General features: G+C 38.0%; 1 protein-coding gene across 4 annotated transcripts in view; it reads left to right on the top strand.

Annotated features, from left to right (window-relative positions):
* The window catches only part of LOC106663327 (ets DNA-binding protein pokkuri), a 79,875-nt gene that overhangs the window by 31,469 nt on the left and 20,491 nt on the right, over positions 1-27,915 (top strand). Inside the window, exons 2-3 of one of the 4 annotated variants that reach the window (XM_014388084.2) lie at positions 4,444-4,608; positions 17,759-17,785. The exons of 1 other annotated variant lie outside the window; for it this stretch is intronic. In XM_014388084.2, the coding sequence (XP_014243570.1) occupies positions 4,589-4,608; positions 17,759-17,785 (47 nt within the window). In that variant the 5' untranslated portion in view covers positions 4,444-4,588. The remainder of the gene's footprint in view (positions 1-4,443; positions 4,609-17,758; positions 17,786-27,915) is intronic. 2 more of the 4 variants (XM_014388085.2, XM_024226751.1) reach the window with 2 other exon arrangements.

Consider the following 27,915-nt stretch of genomic DNA (forward strand, 5'->3'; position numbering starts at 1 on the left):
ATTTGTCAAGCTCTACCGTGAATTTTTCTGATGAGGTGGCAAATTTAAGTTTTTTTACAAATTTTAAGTTTAGCAGCTTTTCAAAGATTTTGTGGGGTCTTTTAAAGAATAACCTAATTGAAAGTTCTAGAACGGTGCCTTCTTAATGGGAATTTAACGCTCGTTTCAATTTTTTAAAATATTTTTTATGATTTACTCAAATATGAATAGTTTAAGAGCTACGAGTAGATTAATGACAAAAACCATAGATAGTTGAAAAAAGCATAAAATGTTGAATATTTGCGAAAGGGCTGATGATACCATTTAGGGGAAACCTTTTGTCTCTCTGGAGGTGTGAAAATCCACTGGCAAAGTTTGTGACCCGAATAGCCTGACAACCCTGTACTGTCACACGATGTCGGTTTCGGAAATGAACGAGCTATGGCCGAAATGTATATTGACCAGGAGGAAAGGAGCTCAGTATTTCATTTGTTACGCAACCGATTCGCTGATGACCAAAATAGTGCCAAAGTCAAGTCTGAAGACGGCGGGTATTACGTCATACAGGAGGAACGGCTGGGATAATGTATCTCTCCGACGATTCGATCGGAAGGCGAGACGAAACCCGTTTTTCTAAAAGTAAGACTCCGACCCGTTTTCAATAATATTGGTTATTATCTTTTTAATGCGTCTCCTGTTATATCATCAACACGGCGAGATGTGAAATGCATTACGCGGGCCCATTTCTTCCTCGCGCTATATTCTACACAGCGTGTGTCCGACAATCGGCGTTGGGTGAACAAGATTATGGCATAGTGTATTGTTGTTCGAGTCGTTTGGCAACAGGAAATTCGAGACCTACGATTATGGTCACTGTGGGAACGAGACGCGCTCCTGGACGGGAAAAAATATGACTTCCTAACGTAATTATTCTTTGACTACTAATTAACCTAGTGGTATTCAACTAGTCTAAATTCTTAGATATTATTTGTTTGTTAACAAAATGTTTTGAAAAACTGAAATCTTCAAAGCTAGTTCTGAGGGTATTCGGCAACTCGGACCAATATTGAATTGATTGATGGTAAATCTTATTTCATTTTTAACAACTAAAATATGTGATGTCAAATTTTCAAGCCTATCATAGGAAATTGTACGTTTTCCAAGCATTTCCACCCTGGAAGCATTTGTAAGTCGTATATATATGGTAGTTAAAACTGTAACCACGTACGACTTTTCATCTGCCTTCAGCACATTTTACATAATTTAAAAAAATATTTATTCCATTATATTTAGTGGTCTACTGACCAAATTAGTTCTTTCAATTAATTTTTTTTGTAAGGTTTTGGTTGAAATGAAAAAGCTAGTGCCACGAGCGGGATTCGAACCCACGACTTTCGGCTAAATACGCCGCTGCTCTACCACTTGAGTTATCGTGACTTCCATCCATTCAGACACCAACTCTCCCCATCTCCACTTACAACCTTTCGAATTTTGCCTTTTTGCCATTTTTCAAAATTCCGCTCGTGGCACTAGCTTTTTCATTTCAACCAAAACCTTACATAAAAAGATTAATTAATTGAATAAAGTATTTATGCCTATTCTGTACATGAATTATAAATACTACAAATTGTTCTTAATGCTATAAAATCCCGGGCAAGATACCAACACTACGGTCAATACTGCAACCGGAGGACACTTACTATGAGAAGCCATCCTATGCTGGTACTCAGTTTGTTATCTGGTTAATGGCGATGAGGTCTCGATGCCTTCGTCGTTTAAAGGTACATGGACGGTCTTGGGATGGGATGTTGTGGATCCATTATCCATACGTTACATGAGCAGTAGGAATAGGATGGGTTGAAAGATTGGAGTGAAACTTGAGGAAGAGCGAACGGATTCTTTGATAAAGGAAATGTTAATGTCATTGTTGATAGTGAGATTTGAAACATAGTTTAGAGAATTTTTCTGAGGTCTTTTGTTTGGAATGTTTGGATTCGTTGGGGGAGATGGCTTGGTTCCGCTCCGTGTCCAATCGAAGTAATGTTTTGTACAGAGTTTGTTCTTCAAGTCATGTCTGATTTCGGTCCTTCATGGTTGTCCAAATCGTCTATTTAGTTCTTGTCGCTTGATTCCTAAGTATATTACTTGTGGAGTTGTCGTTAGTTCTTTACTGTTAACGTATAGACGTGGGCAAGGCGGTTTGTTTAACGTGAACGTAATTTGGGTGCATAGGTCCTCGTGCGGTTTCATTTTCCACGTTTTACATCATTCTTCAACGAATTCGTGATTCTCCTGGATATTGGCGGTGTCTTGGGTAGGTGTTAGGAGGTAAAATTGTGTTATCGCCCGCGTAAATATGGTGGGATGTATCGGCAGGTCAATTATAGTATATAGGATGGGCCCAATCAGGCTCCTTGTGTGTAAAAATGGTTTGTAAGACGAAATGGGGCACTATTGACAAAACAACGTAAAGGCTTCCAGCACTAAATATAGCGAAAAGCCGTAGTGCGTCTGACATACCAAATGATCAGGAATTACGTTTTGAATTTGTTCCCTTTTCTCAGACCAATATTGATATTTCTTCAATTCCTTAGTTGAATATCAGGGGGCCAATTGATACATGATTTCATTGTTCATTCTAAATATTTTTACTACAATATATGGTTTAGTATCGTTACACAAGTAGGAGAATTTGTTCCTGTCCTGTTTTTTTCTGCAATCAGCCGTTCCATAATTGGCTGGTACCCAGGTCTCGTACATTTCCAGTTCGCCCTCTGCTTGAATAATGAGATTTTGATCGGATAAAAAGAAGGGAAAAAATGGTGGGAGATAGAAACAAAAGGTTCGGGTTTCGTCATGTAAGGTAGTCCCCGGTGATATCGAGGACTGCTGAACGGTCACTTCTTCAAAGGATCGACTCAGCTTTATTGACAATGCACAATTTCAGTACAACACCTAAAACTTCTGCGAATTCGCGGACCCTGCAATTTCTCGGTTTGTGTGATTATTGGGAATGTCTTGTTTTTCTTCTCACTCTCCCCTTCAGTGTTGGTCAAGATTCTCTCTTTTCAATCGATTTATCACATTTAAATGTCGTTTTTAACGACGTAAAACGTACAATCGTTTTATATACTCTTCTAATTATTATATAAGAACTAATCAATCTCTTTTAGCAAAGGATCATACATTGAGTTAGTGATAATGTTTTTTTAACACAGGCTATCCCACTCTTCGGTCGCTTAATTAACCTGATAAGACAACTACCGCCTTCTATACTACAATAATTCATTAAAATAAATTAATCGCGCATTAACAAGAGAAAACCGTCACAGACAAAATTGTCCCAACGTTTTTAGTAGTAAGGAACAGAGTTTTTTTATCCACTTTTAACTAGATCTACAAATATTTTCATCAAAATGGTGCCTAAACCGTCGTTTATTGTCTTGTTTAAAACCCTTAGAAATCCGAAACGGTTCACTTCTATTTATATGACAGTCATGTGCACCCTTCTCCAATCTCACCACTTTTAGAATGGTCATTATCCCTACATCATACCAGTTCTAAACTATATTCCTTCGTTAATAATTCACATTTCGAGTTTCGTTAATGTCAGCTAGAAATTGGTTTGATCTGGGAAGCAAGGGAAATAAGAACTCATACGCTTTTCTTTTTTTTACCCACATTGTTTTATTAATGTAATCCTGTATGTAAAAACGTTTTGTACAGGTTTATACCAATGAAAACATGTGGCAGTTGATTTTGTTTCATGCGGTAAAGGGGGGTTGGTCTAGACGAAAGAATCCGGCTTCTCTGTTGCACCTGGGACACCTGAACATCCCGAATTAATTTTTTTTCTACAAGGCTTTAATCTTTTCCAAACTCCGGTTTACTTCCGTGGCGTCTAAATAAAAAAAGGATTAGAAAACGTGAATAAAAACAAAAACGTTTTATTTAATTATAATGTCGGTTCTGTGTGTATACTCTCTTCCGTGGTACTCTAATGCAAAGAGTTATCGATTTGTATTATCCAATGAAATGAAAGCATAAAAATCAAGAAGAAGAATAAGTAGGAAACCGAACTAAATAGGTAACGAAGAAGAAAAATGGCGAAACATGGTTGGAGGATATCGCTGTGTCCTGTCTAGCTCTGCATAATGGGCAAACAGGTACGATTTTAGGATTAGGTATTGTAGTAGGTGTTGGGTAGGATGTCCTTCAGCTTCCACAGGATGCTAGGGTGCCAAAACCTGTCAATAGCTTCAGCAATGCCGAGGAACACGCGGACACTTCTGCTCTAGGGAGGATGAAATCACATTTTAAAAAAATATTTTCTCTGTAATCTTTTACGGGTGATACGGGTTGAAAAATGTGTGGATTGTTGCAAAACTGGATAAGAATGATAGACGTACGACCATTGTCTTTTATTCTTTTTCTCTTATTTTTTCTTTATTTTCTGTTTTCCAGTTGTCCTGCCAAACGCTCTGCACTAGAGGAACAGAAATCGAAAGAGTAAAATGATTGTCCCGTGAGAGAAAAATAGACAAATTCTTCTGAAGTTGACGCTGAAAGAGATGTTAAATTAATAGAAACCCTCGGCAGAGATAGAGTCATGATCACAGACAGCAAAAGGTCAGCCGTAGAAGTAGAAACATAGTTAGAATTTTAGAAAACAACAAACCGACGCCTCTTGGGGGGGCGTTAAACTCCTCCAATGTCGGGAGGTAGCGTTGTAAAAATGGAAAACCGAGAAAAGAATGGGCCTATTTAAAATTTTGAACCTGAGGTTATTCGACAAAAGGACTTATAAATTATTTAAGGGTCGGGACGAATTTTCGACGTTCTGATTTCAATTACAAATTCACCACATTGAGAAGGGTCCCAAGCGAAGAAAGAACCTAATGTCCCTTTTGTGATGGGTTATTGATATTCAATTTTACATTCAATGTGAATTTTTTTGTTTTCATTTTACTACTGCTATAATATTGGCTCAGAATTAACTAACACTTGGCAACATGTTGAATATACTCGCATTACCATATGGGGATTTTTAACAACACGTGTTTTCCATGTGCTCCTTTCCCCTATCCCAAAGCGTTCGTTTCTTTTGGACCACATTGTCTCTACACCAGCCCAGATTATAATTTCCTTTTGAAAACAGACAGTTCAACCCAGCCCTTGAATCGATCAGCGGTCTACGTTTTCCTTTAGTTTAGCCAATTGGCTTTCGACAATTTTTTTTATGAACTAAAGCACGTTGCTAAGTACAATCTTGTCTATAAAATCAGTGAGATTTTTAAAATATAAGCGATTTTTAATAAAAGTTTGTACTGTTGTACTCGTTTTGCCACCGAAAACCACATTTGATATATTTAACAAAACGTTCGCCAGGGATTTTATAGGTTAAAAACTTCACCTTTCAGCAGCCAGAGTTAAACAATAATGCCTAATTTTTGGTCAACTACAAAGTCTTTTAGGACCGAAATCCGTCTTGGCCGTTAAAACTGAACTAACCTTATACACGACTTTATGCGACTAATTTGGACATACAGAGCCGAATGTGGGGTTCTGCCAAGCCAGGCAACATCCGGCGTATCCAATCCTTCCAATCAAAAGTACTCAGACAAATCGTCAGTAACCTCACCATCCGCAACGATCTCCGTGCCCGATTCCAAAATTTTCACACCGAGACCTCCTTGTCCCTTAATTCCTTACACTGACCGCCAGCATTGGCTGGGTATGTGTCCTCAGAGGTCAACGCTGGATCACATTTGTAATATGTACTAACCAGTATGTATCGGGTACATATAAAATAATGTTAATTAACTGAAAACGTGATTTTCCAGAAAGACTGCGAGAAAGTTTCGTAAACACCATCGCGTAAATCAAATTTATCAGGCACAAACTGATTACAACAGTTCATTAATAATTGTATATTCAACTATAATTCATTGTGAAATTTTATTGTTTGGCCTGCTAGTTGATAATCGGATTGATCATTACAACCAACACTTTTTTTTATCATTTATCATTGGACAGTCTTTAAGTAGAAAAAAACAGCGAGGATATTATGGATTTTTGGGATTTTTTAATCTAGTCCGCCAAATGAGTCAAATTTTTAAATATTAGCAAATTTAAGAAATATTTGTATAGCTTTAATTGTTTTCCCGCTGATAATAATGTTCTCTAATATAGTGACGTAGTCCACATAATATTTCTTTTCTAATTGAGGTTTTTAGATTCCCGTTTTTCAGGTTGTCTTATTTTGAAAATCGTGCATAAAATAGTGCTTGAACTGTTACAAAATCTTTGCTTTTTTAACTCTGGTCTGTGTTGTATTTCGTAATAATCCGGAAGGGTTGAGTAGTATTTGTCGGCTATATGTGAGGTTTTTTCGCTTTCCGATTTATGATGTTATAAGTGATGTCCAATTTTGTATCAATTAGCTTAACCAGGTAACAAGAAAAGTTAGTGTGGTTTTTCAATTTACTGTAAATTTTTAAAAAATACTTGCATTTTCTTTCTCATGCTTTCAAAACCAATAATTCGTGTGCTTATTGTATGAATTTATGTTCGGTCCTAGGGTGGCCGAGGCAGTTCGTAAAATTTGTCACTGTGTTACGTGATGAAACAATAAATGAGCGCACTGCCTAAAAGTGGTTCAAACAGTTTGCGTCTGGGAATGAGAGGATTGAAGATGAATCTGATACACCTTACGTATTGAATGATGATGGATTGATGGAAGTTGTCGAACTCGATTAGTGCCAAACATGTCAAGAACATGCCAGAGTGTTCAACATAGGCGATGAAACCACTCGCTCCAGCTTTACATCGACTTGAGAAGAAGTGGAAGTTGATTAAAGGCTTCCTCATAAATAGACCGACGGTAACAAGCGTCTAAGCATTTACTTTCACGGCACAAAGTAGAGATGATTTTTGACTGGATTGTCACATGCGACGAAAATTGGATCCTATATAGTATCTTGAGGATGTTATATCATTCAGGATGTTATATACTGTATGTCATCAAATGATCCTATTCCAAACGTTTACCAAGAAAAGGTAATGTTTTGTGTTTGGTAGAGTACGGCAGGCATTGTGCACTACGATCTTCTCCCACGTGGACAGATTTTAGACAAATCTACTAAAGCAACTGCAACGGCTGGTATCTCTTGCCCTGGCCCAGAGACAAACTGCCCTCGTGTACAGAATAGTAATTTTTCACCAGAACAAAGCGAAACCCCATCCAGAACGACAAAGAGGCTGAATATGAAGTTTGGTTCGGAAGTACCACACATTCCATACTCTCCAAACCTGGCCCCATCTGACTTTCACCATTTCTTAGCAATGCAATATCATATGCTCAATCGGGCGGTTGATAATCGCCAACAGCTGGAAGATTAGTTTATTTTGTAAGTCCCGTGACCCAAATTTTATAAGAAGGGAATCGTTGGGAAAAGGTTATAGGCGTCAATGGAGACCATCCCCACCCAAAAAAATTCTAAACTAACTTTAATTGCAACAGTTTTTTTTTTACTCCTTTTTAAGGTTACCTGGTACTTTGACTCCGATGAATAATCAAAATTAGAAAAATGAAGAGGGCGCGAGAAGAGGTACGTTAAGTCACAAATGATCGGACGAGCCACTTCCTTATCGGTTTTTCCCAACAAGTTTCCTCTACAGTATTAATCACCCACAGGAATTGTGTACAGATAAAACATTGTTTATAGGACGACTATGCCCTTTCAGGAGGTTAAGTCGAAATAAGTTTTTGTTCTAGGAGAGACAAACAATCCAGTCACAATTGAGCTGGAGAGGCGGAAGTCACCTTTCCGCCACCCTTCCTTCCGCGAGGACAAATTGTTCAAGGAGTCCTCTTAATTTATTACGTTTCCACCGATTTATAAAATATCCTACTAAGACATTTTCCCTTTCATTTCCTTCTGGTTATTGAGCGATTCGTTCCGCTTCCATGATAAGTAGAAATAATACGAGTGTTCCGATTCAGGGTCATTGGTTGTGCGTTTCGTTGGAAGTATGTTATTGAAAATATTTCCATTCGAGGTTTTTTTTGGTGGTAGTTGTTTGCATCAAATTCTTTACTGAAGATGGGTGAAGCTGAAGCGCGTTTGAGTGAAATCCAAACCCGCCAGAGTGAGTAGATGGACCAATAAAATGATCAAGTGTCGATCAGTTTAACGAAATTTGTATAGCATTGTTGTTTCAGGCGGAATTCACAGTAAAATGGGATCCTTCTAACAAAACACCTACACATGTATAAATTTTTCATTTTTTTAAATTCTGTCGTCCTTCAAGCTATGTCCTTGTTTCCATATTTTTAAACTGTATATATCTTATAGTGTGCATTTCCTAAACGGTGGCTACATACATATACATGTCTTCGTAGCCAAAATAGCCTAACCCCTCTAGACATTTTATAAAACATACGCTGTATTATTTACAAAACTACAGTTGGGTAGCCGGCAGTGTGTTCAAACCTCAACGACCCCCATCATTTACACTAATAAATACATTCATACAAGCCATATGTACAAATAAAAGTTGGGTAGCCGCCGTGAATTTAATATCACTCGGTGACTCACCTGCCTCACACTGCATTCATTTGTACATAATACTAACCTACCTAATTCGACTGGTAAACTGGGTACTCTATATTCCGCCACAAACACGTCTAAACCCGCACACACACTCACCCTCACCCTCATTTGCGCCTATAAATACATTCACACATAGGCGTTGTCATCGGGGGGTTTTGTATTACTGCAGTGTTTTCATCCTGCAAACATATAACCTACACTACTTTGGCGGGTCTGTAAGGTCCGTCGCAGCCCCCCCCCCCACACACACACAACACTTAACCATTTGCGTCAATGAATAGTCACATACCAACGAAAGCCACGTATGAAGGGGTTCTTCTATGCAATGATAACCTTCTATTAACATCAGGTATGTAAATAATTTACCCCTGCAGACACTGTTAGGGCCTTGTTTTTCTGTCGTCTGATGATTTATTCCACTTTTTCCAGTATTTGCAGGATTTCACAGTCAGATATTATTTGTTTTGTGGAGACTCTTTCCCCACTAAGGGGCACCGCTTCGGTCTTTTGCCGATGAGGAGATGCCCATGGATAACCGGCTACGGCCAATCCTCATGCAGGTCGACTACTATTCTGTCTTTTTTTAATTCTCCGTGGCTCTCGGTTTTACTGTGCTTGATCATATAATGAACTATTGAATGGAAAATCGGCTTCCACATAAAATAATTATCCGTAAGAAAGTTAAAGTTCTTAAATAAACTTTAACGACATAACGTTGGAGAATTTGTTCAAGAGCCTATATTGGACGTTAAAGGTTCTATGAAATAGACCAACGGTACCATCAGGGACGATCAGTTTTCATGAATGGAAATTTGATGGTTCTGAGAACTCGTCAATAATGTTTTGCATACCTGTAGATATAATATTTGTTAGTTAGCTCGTCTACGATCGACCTAGCTCGTTTCTCCTCGCCGGTTGGCAGACCAGAGCAGAATTATTGATACCATCTACTTACAGTTTCAGCACCTCGTCTAAATCTTGTACTGTTTTGTTGACTGCTCGTACTAGTTGGCAAATCAATTGTTTATGTCTCGAACGTGAATCATACGCAGTAAACCAACCGAATTCTATACTGGAATAAATCATGTCGCGGATGACAAATGTGTGCTAAGGATTTCATTGGCGTATTGTATTAAGATATAGTTACTGATGTCCTGTAATTGGACCGCTAATTTACGAGCATCAGCGATTGTTTGAAACGAAATAGAAGTGGTAGAAAATGCTGTCAGATGACACGAATTAATTGTTGTGTTATTGACAGGCGACGTTTATCAATTAATAGCCCTCCGGGTCGGGTTCCGTCCGATAAAAATTCATCCCGGTACCATACTAGTTTAGGGTCAATGTAGGAAGAACGCGAAATTCATTCGTTTTACACGCATAGAAACAAGATATTACGAAGAAGGGATACAAGGAAATTCGTTTTCGCCTAGAGCTGATCCAAACAGACTTGATTGCCATTATTTGCGTTTGGATGTTTTTGGAGGGTATTTAGAGGTCTAAGGCTTGGCGAAGGATCAAGAACGGTTCGAAACTTCGGATAAAAGAATAACCAACGCCGTATTCGACCGAGGATTTGTCAGGGGAATTCGACCTTCTGAGCCCGAATGCGGAAGAGGCGCTCGTTTATGTTAATAGTAATTGCTTTCCGCCGTTTTTTTTCCGCATGTATTCGCCGTTCCCCGTTATATTATCGAAACATTCATTAACAAGCTGGAGCTACACCAATTTCGACTGGGACCCGGTATCGCCCCCTGACGTAACCCCGGACACGCGGAAGCGACTGGAAGATCTGTTTTTGAAAAACCGTCATGACCGCCTTGTTAAATCGGTAGTGAAACGCTTTTCACCATTGTTCCCACGAGGAACGAACTACTAATTGAATATGGAATCATTGGATGCTGTTGCGTAAATATACAGAAACAAAAGGGGATCCAGAGAGGAAAAGGTGACAAGATAGGAAATACCAGGAAATCGATGAGTCGTCATTGGAGCAGAACGGGTCAGGTAAATTTGTATGACCTTTGAAAGAAACAGAAAGCCATTTCCTTTCCAGCGCCTCTCCTACTGTTCGTATTCTCAGATACCGTTCTCTTGATTTCTTCCGTGTAATTACATAATAAATAATTCACGATAATTGTGCTGATCGTGTTTAGTTGAGAAGTTTTCTTATGCAAGTATGCTATTTCGTAAAGTATCTTAAGGTCGGGCATGACGGTTTGTCTTCACTGTTAGTTTCTTATCACAAATTGGTCTATCAGAAAGGAAGAAACAAGAAGATTGAGAAAAAGGTGGTCAAAGCGGGATAAAATTTAGGGATGGGCATCGATAAAAAAACATCGATGGTCACCATCGATTAAACATCGGAACCTCACCTTCGATGGTGGTACGACCATCGACTCTATAGTCTACACATCGATGGTTTTTTGAGTACTTATTACTCAAACCAAAAATTATTTTCATATACAAACATTATTTTTATGTGCCATTCAGAAACATAAGCTTATTTATCAAACTTCGCCATTTCTGAAACATTATTAGGAACTTGATTAATAAATTATGTTTATTTTTTAATAACATTTATTAGGAATTATTTTTGCCTTTGGTTTCATTTATAGTTGTACATAAATCTCTCAGTCCCTTTTAAATTGTTGAAGTATTTTGTGCCTGTGAATTTTATTCAAAATACCTCGCTGTTTTTCTTCGATACTTTGGAAAACATCCATAATCCACCCAATCCCAATTCCTGCCCCATGCTCAAAAAAAAGTTAAAGGTTTAACACGTACTTAACTAAAATCAACCATATATTAATTGCAGATCGTGAGATGGAGTCTGGTGTGACGTAGGTTTTCGAAAAACATTTTCTTTATCGTGCCAACGTTTCGATCTTTATTGAGATCATCTTCAGGGCTCGAAGTGTCATTCTTGTGTGTCGTGTTCAGAGTGCCATATCCTTAGTTTATTAGAATAAATGTGTCCAAATTTTACAATGGAACACTACCACCTCTTTTCCGGAACGCAATTTAAAAAAACGTAGCTTTAAAGGCAATTTATCCTCTAAGCGATTTCTGGTTTTCCAAATAATCTGTCCACGAAGGCAACAAATTGAACAACTCTTGACAGGTTCTGATAAGTCACTTTCATATCAGAAGAATACGGGTAATTCCCTATTCACAAAAGTAGAAATTAGGAAAACCTGTCAAAGTTAATAAAACATTGGCATCCCACCATAGAGGGTCAAAAAATATCGCACAGTAACATTGATGTTGAAAACATCGAACAGCGGTCGCCTACCATCGATGTTTTCTAAACATCGACCATCGATGCTCATCTCTAATAAAATTTCAATTCATTCCTACAATTTCCATTAAACATTTCAGAGATACTTAACTACCATCTTGGTTTGCTTGTTCTCGCTGATTTTTGTCGGTCAGTCGCTCGGGAGTTATCCATCTACAGTACCGAGTTAGAAATTCCGATACGTGTCTGACGTCTGAAAAATCAGCGAGGCAGGCCAAGATGATAGATAGATTTTTAATCAAACTAAAGGTTTGTCACCCCGCAGGCCTCAGGACGACATCTCACAACTTACCTATTTATCTTTGACACTTAAAAAAATCAATTAATCGTTAGTAATCACAACTGCAAATTATGGCTGAGTCGACAAGTTAGTGCCAAAACTGGGACTCGAACCCACGACACCCGGATCAGTATCCGTGATCCGGAGGTCGTAGGTTCGAGTCCCACTCGTGGCATTAATTTTTCAACAGCAATTACTTTTGTTAATAGGATCACATTATCAGATGAGAGAACACAGTACTCATTAATATCGACACTTTCATTAAATTTTTTTCGCTGTTCAGTTAGCCAAAAAAGCTCAGTCGACTTTTCGACTGCCTTCACCACATTTAATATCAATCTTAAAATAATGTACATCAATTGAAAATAAATGTTAAACACAGACGGTAAATATAATAACTGAAAAAGAGAAGAATGGTAAGAATGTGATAATGAGTTTTCTTCTTGAAGTGCGCCACTGGACCACCACTGCCGGTGCGTTATTGGTCTACTGAGGAAGGCGAAATACCGAAAAACGTCTGACAGACCAATACAGCGAGGTTGATCGAAAACGGCCCAACTAAAACTAACCTAAAACTATAACAAGACCTCGGAAATTATACGATCACAATAGGAATATGTGGAAAGTTAACAATTTGACTATCAGTACAAATTTTAACACGCAACGGTGGAAGATGAAATCCTTCCGAGACGAAAGATAATTAATTCCTCGTATATGTTTACATTGTGCGCGCATTTGACCAATTATAATGTCTTCGTATGTTAAATATTAACTTTTTGCCAAGCTCATCACCTTCATGGGCGTAAAATAATAAAAAGAAAAATAAGCGAATATTCATAAGCGATGATTGAAGTTGTTCGTCTTGGATTTTTAAAAAAATATATTTAATTAAAGGAAAATTTCTAGTTTCTAAGGGAAGCACCTACAAAGTGAATTAATTTTTAATTGGTTTTTAAAATCGAATCAAATATATTAGCGTTTGTCCTTGTTGAAGAAGCCACCCACACGTTGAGGTCAACACGTGTAAGTTTTCATGATTTTTTTTCCACCATGGAGCTATGATGTATAGAAGAATTCCAACAGATGACAGGAGGGGAGAAAAGGTCCGATAGGACGAAGGGGCTCCGAAACAACGAAACCGGCCACCCAGGTTCCGTCTCCCTTCCGCAGCAAGTAAATACTAAACGAAGAAGTGCTTAGTAAATACTACTCGAAAGAAAACGTTATTAATGATTATGGCGAGGAACAGCACAACGAGGGCGTCACTCGGTTTAGGCGTTGACATGTCGCTCATCACTGTAAGGTAAAGGTCCCGGGTTCGAATCCAGCGGCCTTACATTCGAACGTGACATATTTACAACGAACATTTTTTCCACACCGGCATCCCACGGAGAGTTGATATGACCTCATCTATTGCAAACCCTCGTAAAAAGCAAAAAACCGAAACATTTATTTAATATATTATAATCGTACCTAAAAACGCTTTTGTGTATCCGTTCTAAATGACTTTTCTCCAAAGAGGAATTCGAAATGCGTCGCAGATCCTCGAGTTATATCTTATCTTACATTTTTTGCACATTTTATTAGGATAAAAACACTCATTATATTGCAGTATTTCTCGATTGTAAAATATTGTTCAGAATACCGGAAAGGAAATATAATCACAGCGGAAGATAGTTGCTGAAAAACGGAGACAAACAAATTTAATACAGCAATAAGATAACCGGCTGATATGTAATCGCCATTCTAAATAATTGAAGCTGTTTATATTGTCGTAATAGATTTGTCGGCGGTGATATTGCGCAACTGAAACTTAAACATGTCGGAAGGAATGCTTTTATACTGGATGTATTGACGGTGAATACATTTTTATTTGCTTTTAAGCGAAGTGTCCACTAGAAATAAATCTTTCACAAGTTGACTTCCCAACCGACTTTTGACATGTAAACACACGCGCAAGTCAACTTGACTTCAGTGACTTTCCGCACTTCAACTTACTGCAAGTCGCACGTACACGCTTTGATTTCGACCTTGCAGCAAGCACTCGCTTGTTTATTATGCGAAATCAATAAACTTGGAAGTTTTTGCTGCAAGTTTTCGCTGTTTTCGATTTGAGTGAGAAAAAATTGTGGTGTAAAGAAATAATTAAGCTCATTTCGTTCTATGAACATTATCCTGAATTATGGGATACAAAATGAAAATATTTTAAAAGCAAAATTAAGAAAAACACTACATTGCAGACTCTAGCTGCTGAATTCCATTCAACAGTCATTCGTAAAAAGTTTTTAGTTCCAATGGGTCTTCAGTTATCAGATCACTTAATAACCAATTATGAAGACCAAGGTTTTCACGCCTTAAAATCCAGGCTAGTACCCACACTTTTCGATTTTTCATTTTTTCTATTAATGCTGAATAATGTACGTACTGCTTGTATTTTGCGACAACTCGGCATCTTGAACTGCAGAATATTGCAGCCAATATAATATTCGTGGAAACGGATCGTCCAGAAGTTTACTTGCGGAAGCGACTTCCTCTAGAAAAAATAGAAACAGTGTAAACATTAATGGAAGGTACTTGCGCAAGAAATATTGCTAGTGTACTGAGCTTAAACGGTGCAGAGAAAAACAAAATAAATGAACAGCGGCAATAGGGGTATTCACGATCTTTGTGTTCACCCTGTTAACTCTGACGTAGATTTGTAAGAATCGGCTAGTTCGATCTAACAGGTCAGGGCCAATGATAGATGTTAGGTCGAAAATTTAGTCACATTGCTATCCGTTAGGGCGTAGGTAACCAACATGGCAGCCATGATTTGTAAAGCTGTTTTTTTGTGTTTATACGTATTTTTATTATTAAATACACATTAATTAAATCAGACCAATACATTTCTTTTGTTAATTTCTGACCTGTCCTTATATTCTCATTCATAATAGTCACATCCCCTACCTATAAAGTTGTAGGCAGTTAGACGTTAGGATAGAAGTTAGGTATGCCGGCAAGAATTGAAGCGGATCTTTGTTAGTACTTTACGAGTACATAGATAGCAAGAGGTATTCACGATCTTTGTGTTAGCCCTGTTAAGTCTGTTAGGTCCTGTTAGATCGAGAAAAATGGTGACGTAGACTTGTAAGAATCGGCTAGTTAACATTGCTCGATTTAGCAGGCCAGGGCCATGTTAGATGTTAGGTCGAAAATTTAGTCACATTGCTATCCGTTAGGGCATAAGTAACCAACATGGCAGCCAAGAATTTAACAGCTGTTTTTTGTTTACACGTATTTTTATTCTTAAATATGCGTTAATTAAATCAGACCAATGCATTTCTTTTGTTAAATTCTGACCTGACGTTATACTCTTATTCATAGTAGACATTCCCTACCCTATGAAATTGTAGGCTGTTGTGCATAGATAGCATTTTGAATGAAAGAGTTGATTAATTTTCCTTTTTTATTAACTTCTGGCATTTTACAATTTAACACAAAAGAAAACCAAAACGCCACGCGCAGCATTGCGGAAAAATTAACATGCTAAGAAAAGAAGGAAGCCTTCATGATCTCAGTGTAACATTTTTCAATTCGAGTTAACATCTTACAAACATCGTGAATACCCTTAATATTGTCATATACGAAACGTTCGTGAAAAAAATTTCCCTTTGTTGTTATTACTAATGGACAAAGCGTTATCTTCCAAATCAACTGGAGAACGTGATGTTCTGAAGAAAAAGCTCGTGGAATTAGACCATCGAATTCATCTGCGATCCTTTTTAAATATCATCCACTCCCGACACTCAGATATTGCCCAACGGTACGATAACCGTTCTCCATAGATTTCTATGAGCTGTTAAAAATTGTAGGAGGGCGGTTAATGCAGGACGAACGGCAAAAAAAGAAAAGACCTTACCTGCCCCTTTTGTCCTAGAGTTCCGTTCACTACAGACAGAAGAGGGCCCTGAAAAGGAGTTGACCTGCAACCACTTCTTTCCATGTCACAAAATGAGATTATTTCCTTGGAAAAACCGCTCACCTGAGATGTGTTTTGATCAGATCGGTGGGAGAGGCCGAGTGCAGTCAGTCAAGCAAAAAGTCCTCCGTTAAAAGGTTTCGGGGCCTAAGAAAGAGCCTCGATTCGTTACCTATCACTGACCACTGTTGAACACCTTTTCAGGATGTGCGCCCTTTCTTTTTCTTCCGTTTACGATTTTTGGAAAGCATGCCGATTTATTATTATTATAATTCTCCATACGGACAAATCCATTATGCTGGTCTACGAGTTAATGAACCTTTATCGGATATTTTGAATCATATCCTTTCGGTCCGCATGTTCTCGCTGTTAGTATTCCGCTAGACGGCACTGCGCCATCTCCACTGGTGAATGTTACCGTTTTATGCAAATTATCATAAAAAGTTGGCCCTTTGTCGCTTGTAGTATTTAAACAGTCGACGAGAGTGTTAAATTAATTAACAACTATTTAACCTTGATTTTTGAAAAAAATCTTTTCCGATATCCTGGACTTAAATTGGTTTTGTAATTGAATACAAGCTATTTAACTTCACGACTGAATGTGGTTAATCAAAATTCATAAAAGGTATAAAGTTTAGTTTTTGTTACTTAGAGATAAAACACAAATTTAAAAAAATGTTTTAACCAAATATATTTTGTAATTCTTGTTGCATTCACGTGCTAATATTGTAGTTTCCGTTGAGATTTATATCAGTGTGAAACTAATTAGCATACCTAAACTTACTCCATACCGAACAAAGACGCCGTCATTTGTAATATTTAAAGCTTTTGGTTGGTAATAATTGTACCATTCTTTCCCTCAGCTTTTGCCGTATTTCTTTCGGTTATTCTAGGAGGAGTGAATAGACTAACGTCCTGTTTATTTATAGTCCGAATCTTTTTTAATAGAACTTGATACGTTCACAATTGCCACGTGCGATCTTTGCGGGAACTCGATTTACCATTTGGTCCAAAATAGAATTTCTCAAACTGCATCTTGTTTATTCTGGTTTTCGACAGATTTTTCATCCGAGAAATAAATCTTCCCGCCCTGGACAATCTTTCATCGCACAGTCATCCGAATAAAAGTGCAACTCGTGACAGGAAGCAGAAGAGTTTTTATCGTGCCAGTAAAGGACTGGTCCGAGTCCTCATTTGCTTCCATATGGCGACCAACAGTTAGCTGTACAAGACGGGTTGAAAGAACGGAAAATCTCCAAGCTATCGGTTGAAGGATTTAGTGGCACTTACAATCCAAATTGAATTTTATCGCTTCCTATTCACTTTTATCTTTCTTTCCTGGCCGCTTTATCCGAAATACGGAAGACGTTTTGACTATTCGCGTGGATGACTTATTTGTAATCTTTTCAACTACTATAATACCGGTTTTTTTGTCAAATAATCTTGCGAATAAACCGAATCGGCGATTTGTACGTCCTGTTCGTCCCATTCATAATGAAGTCCTTGTCGGATATACTTCTTTTAGGCTTACACTTACGCAATTTGCCCACCCCAAGCTGGTAGACATTGTTTTTTTTACTTGATGTTTCACCATTTTAATTGTTTGTTTTTTCTTTTTGTTACAGTCGTTCAAACGGATCCAGAAGCAAACAGTGAGTTGTTCTCTTCATTTTCCATGTTTGGTAGATATGAATTTGTCAAATTCGAAAGTGCACATACAGCAAAATGACACAACGCGACATACAGCCATTCGACACATTAACAGAACATCCATTTTTTCTTCATTTAAAAATCGCTTTCAAAATTTCTGGTTCTAATACAGTAAAAGTTCCTTTTGTTTGATCTGTTATTCAATAAAATTCTACCAGACATACATACTATATTACTTTGGAAAGCAATTTTGTTGATTATAATTCTGGATGTTGTTTTACAAACAAGCGAGACAAACAATCACTAGATACCAATTAATAACAGTTAGTAGAGTTGATTCCTGGTTCCTTATTTTGAAATAAAAATCAGGAAATGATGGATTTCTTCGTACGGTGTCAATTATTTATACTTGTTCTCTCCCCCGGAAGACAACAGTTCTGTGTTGACTGTATTGGGCACGTTTCTCACCTTCTGGAAAATCAGGTCATGATAGGAAAAACAGAAAATTGTACATGCAGGAACCGCCACTGTTTGGGAAAAAGATTAACTAACTAAACTACTAACTTGTCACGGTTTATGACGACGATTAACTGGTTACTACTCCTAAAATTAGGATTCCTTATTTCATCGGATTACGTGTTTTTAAAAAAACGAAATTAACAAGTTAAACGGGAAATAAAAAGAGAGGAATTCATCTTCTTCCTGTCATCAGAGGGCCAAATTTTCAACTACCCGTTGGGTATCGCGGACGAGGGTTCAAACCACGTTACAATACTTTATCGATATTATGCACAATTAAATATCCATGATGCCAGGATTCGAACCCAGGACCGCTAGTGTGGCAAATACTAGTCGGACGCCGTAAACGCTCGGCCGCCCCGGTCCCCTAAATCAATCAAACTACACTAGAGTTAATGATAAAAAATTATTTTTAAATTTACACAATTCAAACTCAAACAATTTCGTTCGGTTTAAATACGATTCTAGGTTTATATATTATTTCCCATAGGGCGAAAAATATAAGATATTTACGCAGGCTGTAGGAAGGAATTTACATTACTTTATACAGTTTTAATAATAATTTATAAAATATGGATTCCTGTTTTTATCCCTAACAATTTTAAAAGTCTACTTAAATTTTGTTCGGTAGCTAAACAAATCGAAGGGAAACAGTTAGTTCGAGGGCAAATATAGCAAAAAGAAATATTGTACAATAGATATTATTTATTTATTCGTTGTTTATTTTATTTTATTTTTTACTTTAAGGGGCATACAGCTTGGTAATTTCAGCCCCGGGCGCATGCGAAATATAACAACACACATTCAACACGCATTCACACAAATAAATACTTTCACACATTGCATTTATTCAATTTAGTAGATGGTGTACTCAATTCTCCTCCATCGACTGCATACAATAACAAACTAACCTAATTGGGAGTCGATGGAGTACTTTTATAAATATTCCTCCTTCTAGCCAAGTCACGTACACAGCTCGAGGAGGAATGAGGATGCTATTTCAGCATCAGGCCTTCTCCATTCACTCTAATAAATACACTCTAGTGGCAACAACACATCTACACAGAAAACAAACACTTTGAAGGATCCCCCCTTTTGAAACGTTGGCACGATAAAGAAAATGTTTTTCTAAAGCCTTCGTCACACCAGACCGCATCCCACGATCTCCAAATAATCTAATAATTACACTCACTCATACAAAACACAGAAACATAAAACACATATTTTGACGGGTATATACAATAGAAAATTTCCAATTCCCCTAAAACGCGGAACAGGGGACCCTGAAACTCGTTACCTTGTCCGAGAACCATTCTTAAATCCGGTGGCATGCCTACACACACTCTGTATGGAACCAAGGCGTTGGCACGCCTCTCTTATGTGGGTCACATCGAGCAACCATCCTCTGCATAAGGGGCTTTGGCTCAATGTTTTGTTATTATAACATCCATTTGCGGATTTTTTGGTATTTCGTTCGTTAGTTATTGATTTATTTATTTACTTCAATAATCATTCCTTTAAATAATTAATCAAACCATTTGAAATGAACATTGTAAAATGGATCTTTTTTTTTCTCCTCCAGACTGTAGTATAGAAGAAATATTCTCTCTTACACAGCCAATGTAATAAAAATATATGGCACAAGCTAATACTGTAAAATAATGTTCATATAATATTTTTTTGTTTAAACCAACTCCTATCTCCGTCGGTAATATCTCGTACGTGCAGTTTTCTTTTATTTAAGATTTTCCCTTATATAGGCATAAAAAATGATTTTAAAATCAATCTGACACGAAGGACCTCATTACGAGGTTGAATAACAGTTGGTTTTGACCCGAGTTTTTCTTTAATAGCTTCGTTATCGGCGGAACCAGGAACGAGCGAAGCATTGAGACGAGTTGGGCTTTCAAGAAACGTTTGTTATCCGTGTAGTATCGATGACAGGGAGATAAGTTTTGACCTCAATTATATCCAGTCCGAAGCTATCAGTTTTGAAATAAAAATGTGATCAAAAGGGGTTGGCAGGTCCATATATAAATGAAGTGTTGCCTAGCGATCTCTCTCTTTTCTCCTACATTTTTTTAAACAATTTATACATACGATACTGACAATTTCAATATATAAATAAATATAATTTAATCTGACAAACAAACCAAATCGTAAATCCCAATATAACTGGTAGTTTCAGAACAAACGTACAGCTTTTTTTATTGGTGCATCTTTGAAAATTGTATAATGGCCGAACTATATTAAATTCTAATCAGTATTTTAAATATAAGTTTAAATCTACAAAAATAAAGCTTGTCGTAGTAATTGACGGCCCAGACGTTTGTAACATATTACCGTGATGGGCCGTGGTCCTCAATAGAAATGGAAACAAATTTAGTCTAATAAATATTCTAAAGGATCTGTCCACGTAATGTTTTTATTTATTTTATTTGTACCATATACATATTAGTATCAAAAATGTGATGGCGTTTTTATACAGCGTCACAACACTAACGCCAGCGCTGCTCCCGGAGGACATGCCATGAGAACCAGCCAAAGCTGGTACTCAGTGTGAGGGATTAAGGGACAAGGAGGTCTCGAGGCCATCGTCGATTAGGACGAAGTGGCGGGTTCTCTGGATGGGTGTGTGTAGAAAGGGCTCGTGTAGGTAGGATTGATCGCGAGGTTGGTGTGAAACTTTTGGAATCTGGAACGGATCAGTTTGTTGACAAAAGAATGCTGAGGTCGTTGTGGATGGTGAGGTAATGACGTAGTAAGGAGCTTTGACGTTTCGTCTGAGGACTTTTGATTAGAAGGCTGAAGAATTTGGTTGGCTTGGCAGAACCACACGGTTCCGCTCTGGACGCCCAACGTGGTCGCAGTAAAGTCATGAATAAAGTTAGTTCAGTTTTCGGCCTTATAAAATCTCGTTGTTGTCTCTTAAGTCTTGTGTGAGGTTACACGTCAGTCTCCTGTCTAGTTATAGAGTTGGTATCTCTTTGTCCTTGTTGGACACGGGTGGGCAAGACAATTTTTTTCAATATGAACGTATAGTGAGTACAGTTTTCTTAATTCCGTCTTGTCCTCCACTTTTTGCACCAGTCTTCGATAAGCTAAAGGTATTCTTGAGAGTTGGAGGTAGTTTGGTGTTAAGAAACTGCGGTATCGTCCGCGTAGGTCGTGATATTGGTATTAAGGTATAGGTAGGTTAATAGAACAAAGCGTAACTATGAGAGAGTACAAAAACCTTCCTGAACCCTGGCAAAAAAAAAATTGCAAAACGCTAAAGGATGAGACAAAGAATGCTCCCTTGTGGGACGCCGGCCTGTCTGACTTCCGAGTTCCGAGAACCCGTTGTTGTGCCTCACTTTGAAGCAGCGGTCGGTCAGATAGGATTTCAAGATACTGTAATAATAAAAAGAGAGCAAGAAGCGTTAAAGTTTACAAAGCATACTTGGGTGACAGACCCTACCAATAGCGTGTTTTATATCTAGGATCGCACTGAAGCAATACTCTGTTTTCTCTACAGCAGAGGTGTCGACAACTCTGAAACCTTGTTGGATCGTGGAATGATGTTAACGGTAGCCGAAATGGTGAGAAGTAATGGCATGAGTATTAAGCTCTTCAGAAGGAGTCTTTCAAGGATTTGCACAACAATTCAATTCTTAAAATAGATTTACATGTATAGTTTCGTAAATTATGTACTCCAGAGTAAATCTTTCTGTTTATTGAATATTCCTTAGTGCAAGAATTTACAAAAAATCAGTATATCAGTAAATTGTTATACCCAAACCTGAGATGGTAAGGCAGACCAAGATGCTAAGAACTAGCGTAACTATGAGAGAGTACAAAAACCTTCCTGAACCCTGGCAAAAAAAATTGCAAAACGCTAATTTTTTATTTGCGTACAATCTTTGAACAGCCAGCTCATTCGTGTATAAACTAGATTTTGATTGACATTAAATGAGGATTGATGTTGAGAAAGTCGTAAAATGGAAGCTGTTACAACAAAAAATCTTGTTGATAGAACGCTTAACCTATGCTAACTGTAATTGCACTAATTTACAAGGTCTTATTCCATAGATACTTTATTACTTGTCGACTTTTTACATATTTTAATATAAGTAGAAGGTGAGAACGCCAACGTTTCCCCGTTTCTAATAACTCGTTATTTTCTTGATTAATTACAGATATGTTTGTACTAAGTATTCTCTTCCCTTTAAATTGTGCTTTTACTCTTAAAACACCTCTAGTTTTTGTTTTTTGAAAATGTTAAATCTTATGATACAAGTGCTGGTAGAGTAATGGTGCTACCAGTGGCGAAATGCTGGGGAACCCCTTCCTAGGGTCCCATTACCAAATGGCATTCAGTTGATATCTGATTTCTTTCAAATGTCTTTGGGTCAACGAACGTGAAATATAAAAACGTGGCAGAGCGTCGGCTTTCACTGTTGTAAATTAACTGACTTTGAACAGTATGGCCGTTAAATAATAGAAAACAAAACGTGCAAGTGACACCTTGTTTTAATAAAAAGTAAATCATGTATTCCGTCGGTTTAAGTAGAAAATATATTTATTGTTGCGTATTCAGGGATGCCAATAAAACAAATAGCCTTTTGAGAATTTTGACACGTGATTCTTTTGACCGTGTATACCACCCGAATCATCCTCCTCGTTCCACCTTCTCATGGAATGTGTGGGCAATTTATAGGCCGGAAAAAGATCCCAGCCTCCAGGAATGTTGTAGTCGGACAAAAAAAAAAGGTCTTTATCCCGCAGTTGGTCCTCACCTCCCCGATCATCCTGGCCCCATTCATTCTCCTTGCGGGCATCGTATAGTGAATTCGCGCATTTTTCAAGCCTGCTCTTTCCTTTACTGCATACTGGAGAAAGTGAAATACGGAAACCCAAAGAGAGAACGGGGAGGTGGACCAAAATGATAAGAAATTACGAGAGTTTTAACAATTCTCAGGCTAACCGACAAAAATTAATGGATTTACAAGAGAGCGCAATACTCAAAATAGGTTTAAAAGGTTCAAAACAGCGTTGTTGGTGAAGATTCGGTGTATATGGGACATGGCCTTTTGGTGACAACCAATGGGTACGACCTCCTGTACAGGATTTTTCGTCGCAAGTGCCAATCCGGCAAAAAAAGTCTCTACTTTATGCAGACAAAGCAACGAAAGACCAATGTTCAGAGTTTCTTACCATCGATCAGTTTATGAGATACCCATTTGCCCAGCTTCTTCCAAGTCTTCCATGATAGCTAGAGCGAATAGTTTCAACTTTAGACATTTTGGCGAGCTCCTGACACGTGTGACTCGAATCAAGTTCAACAGCTTCCTTCAATTCATCACTCAAGACCGAAGGTCTATCAGACCGTGGTTCGATCTTTAATTATCTCATTGCTAGAAGCTCACTTGTGGGTGTTGCGCTCACTTTTTGTTTTTGTGTCGGTTTTTGTAAACGCAGTGCCTTGGCCGCCAAAGTATCGAGCTAAAAAATTCATAAAATGCACGAATTATTATTATTAAATCCATTAGAAAGATAATATTTCTAAAATATAATGAAACTGCCCAAGATCTGAACTGACGCATTATCCTCTTGATATTACGTGATGTAAACAGCTAATCCTCCTGCGGATTATAGAAATGTTGATTAACGTATTAAAGCAATATCAAATGAAATAGCGCATGAACTTTTCTCGTTTCCTGGTATTTCGCTTATCCGACAAAATTTTCTATGCATTACATGCATACCGACCAAAAAACCATGTTACATTTTAAGGAACGACATTTTGACTTGAATCTTAAGACTCTAGGTTAATACTAATATCAAAGACATGTGAAGTTTTAATGACTGAAAGCAGTGTCACTTTAACGGGTTTCTTGGGCTTTAACAGTTTATTTCCGGCCGTGTTATATTTTTATATTCCAAACTCCAAAAGTATATTTAGATTGCTTCTCCACAATTTCCGAAAGGATTAGGCCGACCTAACCTGCGGGAGTTAAAATCTTAAGCCCTTTTTATAAAAAACTATATAAACTTGCAATTGTTTCGTAGGTGATTTCCTTCACCCTTCCTAGCCAGCGCAGACAGACAGTCAAAAACATTCTAATGATTGAATTGTCGCATAAACCATAAATTCTATAATTTTCTTCTTCTTTCTAAACTCAGTTCCCTTTCCTTCTCCTACAATATTCTTCGATGATTTCATTTCTTCTTTTCAGCCCGTTCGCAAATAGTCCTCATCCCAGCCAAGCCCCTTCCTCTCTCCCGTCCTTCACTTCTGGTGTTCCTTAAGGCTACAGTATATCTGTCTCGCTCTTTGGTTGTTATATTTAATAATCTTCCGAATATCCTAAAATATTGCTCTTATCACCTCTAAGCGGATGACCTCCAAATCTATAATTCCAAGAGGACCTAAACTCCATCAGCTCCTGGGCCGTTGAAAATGTACTCTCAATGTCAATAAGTCCCAGGTTATAGCGTTTGGTTCCCATCCCCGACTCCAATCCTAACCTCCTATTCCTCTTCTCTCTATGAACAACCAAGCGATCTCCATCTGTCAAAAACCTAGAGATCGTCCTTGTTCAAACCCTATCCTGGAACCCATTTCCCAAATTTCTCACCACTATTGCTAACCGCAAACTCCTGGTCTCTTTCCTAGTGCTTCTCCATTTCGATTATGGATGTTTGGTCTACGGTGGATTCACCTGCGAGCTTGTTAACAGACTCAAGAGAATCATGCTGCTTTCCTCGGTTCATATTTTGCCCCCCAAAGAGATTTATGTGTGTTTAATATGTATCTTGGTTTGAAATGGTACCCATTCTATCGCAGGCTATACTTTCTTGGCTCCTTCCTCTATCAAACAATTTCTTCCCATCCCCCATCGTTCCCACCCTTCTGATCTCAACCTCCAAATCCATCCTTTGAGCTCCTTCCTTATCCGTTCCTACAACCTCTGTCATTCCCTACCTAACCTCATTCGCTGAGCCTCTACCATTTTTACCTTAAGTCCCGTTTTTTGGCCACCTTCAGTCCCTACAATTTAACACCGAGGATGGTTAATGTTCTGTTAATTTGGAACGTATCATTTATTTTTACACTATTACATTTAAATGTTTATATATATATTCAATTTGGCACGAATTGTGCCAAAATTTTGTACTTTTTTATTATAACAGAGTGCCCATTGCCCCACAATAAAAAAATATTTACTTCTTCTTCTCACCTTTGCAAACTATAAGAAGTCAGTAATGAAAATATTTCTAAATATTATTACCAAATTTTACCGTTGGTTCTAAATTGCTAGATTGCTTCTTTCTAATGGATATTAATAAAGAACAGTTGAAGGCAGCCGTTTTTCTATGTGTTGTGCAATCGAACTTTTAAGTAACGTGACTCTGAATATCAAAAAGATCACGGATGTGTGCGGAGAATACATTTTTATTTGCCGATTACCTCAAACATTCATAGTTTTTCCTTTTTCTGAAGAAAATATTCGCCCAAAAACAAGAAACAAATCACACTTTCTAGTTACTCTCATCTTGTCACTTTTCAACTTTTAACCACGGATATGTTAACATAAACTTAGACAATGTTAATAAAAGTAAGCATTCTTTTGTGAAGTTCCCTCGTCTTTAATATCTAAATCGGAAGTCTTGTTTGCGTTCTAGAAACGTGGTCGCCCAATGAAGAAGACGTCGCTGGTAATGATCATAAGTGGGAAATCATTGATTATAATCGACACGACTGAAGTCTAATTGGGACTCTGGGCATGTAAACGGCTAGCTCCGGTCACGATGGTTTACACAAAAACTTTCCGTTTAACTGCCCATAAATTTTGTTTTAATTTATTTATTTACACAGCCGCCATTTGTTGCGCATAGGTAAATTAGATAACATCGTAGAACACAAAATAAAACAAAATGAACACGAAAATTATACATAAAGAAGAGAAAAGAGGAACCATGCCCACCCAAGTTACTGCATGACATAGTGAGGTATTCAAGGGCACAAAACATGAAACGAGTCATGCAAATGCTCACCTTATTACGTATACAAACATCACCACCCGAGGTGAGTCTTTATCAGATTACCTAACTGGTGAAGGGTTAAATATTGCGAACACTGAACCCACTTTCATCACCCGATGTAGGCAAGAAGTCTTAACCTGATATTATGTCCCAAGGGGCCGATGATACCATTTTAAAATGGAAGTATCCACAGGACCATCAAACTCTGATCATAGGCATATCAGATTTGATTTATATACTCCCTCTCCAATGGAAAAAACGATTAGAAACCCAGGAACACCAGTAGGACAGGGGGCGAAAGAACCTTCCAATAATCCTTACAGGTGGTGAACTAGGAGTAAAGAGATAGGGAGAGCTTAAAAATTTCTGTGCAGGAGGTGACCAGTGCCATAATGAACACCTACACCTAAAACTGCAGAAAAGAAAAGGCAAAATAAATACAAAACAGTCTGGTGAACCAAACGCCCAGAAAGACTGAGAGCTCGAGGACTCTATTCAACCGAGCCAAGGCCCCACAATGAGTGGGATACATACAAAGATGCCCTGAACCAGTACAACAAAGAAATCCGAAAAGCTAAACGAGATTCTGCGAGGAAAATACTGGGAGGCAGGTAGGCTTACACAAAGAAGCTTTACACAAACAGAAGGAGAAACACTCTCTTTATTGATCAAAAACTACTTCTCAGGATCGGAAATAATCCACGAAAGACTCCTCGAACACTCAAAACCAAAAAGGATTTCAGAAGTTACTAGTTACTTGAGAAGAATCAATGATCTGACCCTGGCATGGGTCTCTGGGCATTACGGACATAGAGGCAATGAGAGGGTGGACAAGGTGCCCAATAAAGGAACCAATATGAACATCGTGCCACAAAGAAAGATGCATCTAAAAATGTATCCTTAATGAGTGCAAAACCTGGTTGAGCAATACCCCAGGTATGAGGCGAGGCACGCGACGAGATCCATAGAAGGGGCCATCCGTAAGACTTACAAAATAATGGAGGGCAACAGCAACAGAACGAGGATTCTGGTTGGGCTCCTAACAGGGCGCAGCCGCCTAAGAAGGCACATGCACCGGATAGGAGGACAGACGGAAGGTACATACTGACAGGAAGAAGAGAGTGACCGCAGAACACGTTTTATGTTTTGGTGAAGGTCTATGCAGATGCAGATGCTTACAACTACAAGAGGAAAAGCCAGTGAGCTATAAAAATAGAGGAGCAAATAGATCTAGTTTGGTCAAGTTGCAAAAGGTCCTGCAGTTTCCTATCCCTATCCCCTATAAAAAAAATTTAATATAATTTATTTATTGTTATTTACACTTAAAACTTTCATTTAATAAGTAAATTCGATAATTCATTGTCTAACGTGATAATTAAACATGTGTGAGAAGACTGGTGACACACCTTCACACTGCACACACATACACATCATTGAAGCAATTCCCTAGGCCATCCCTCTTCAGTCGACGTGGAGGGTTTTCAGGTAGGGTTAGTGTGGAAAGTGGTTGGAAGAGGAGATTTGGGTGCATAGAAAGGGTATTGTGGAATTATGTGTTCTTGCAAGGTATTGAACAATTGGACTA

This window comes from Cimex lectularius, unplaced genomic scaffold (assembly GCF_000648675.2).
Source record: "Cimex lectularius strain Harlan isolate CLEC.00 unplaced genomic scaffold, Clec_2.1 scaffold79, whole genome shotgun sequence".
NCBI lineage: Eukaryota > Metazoa > Arthropoda > Insecta > Hemiptera > Cimicidae > Cimex > Cimex lectularius.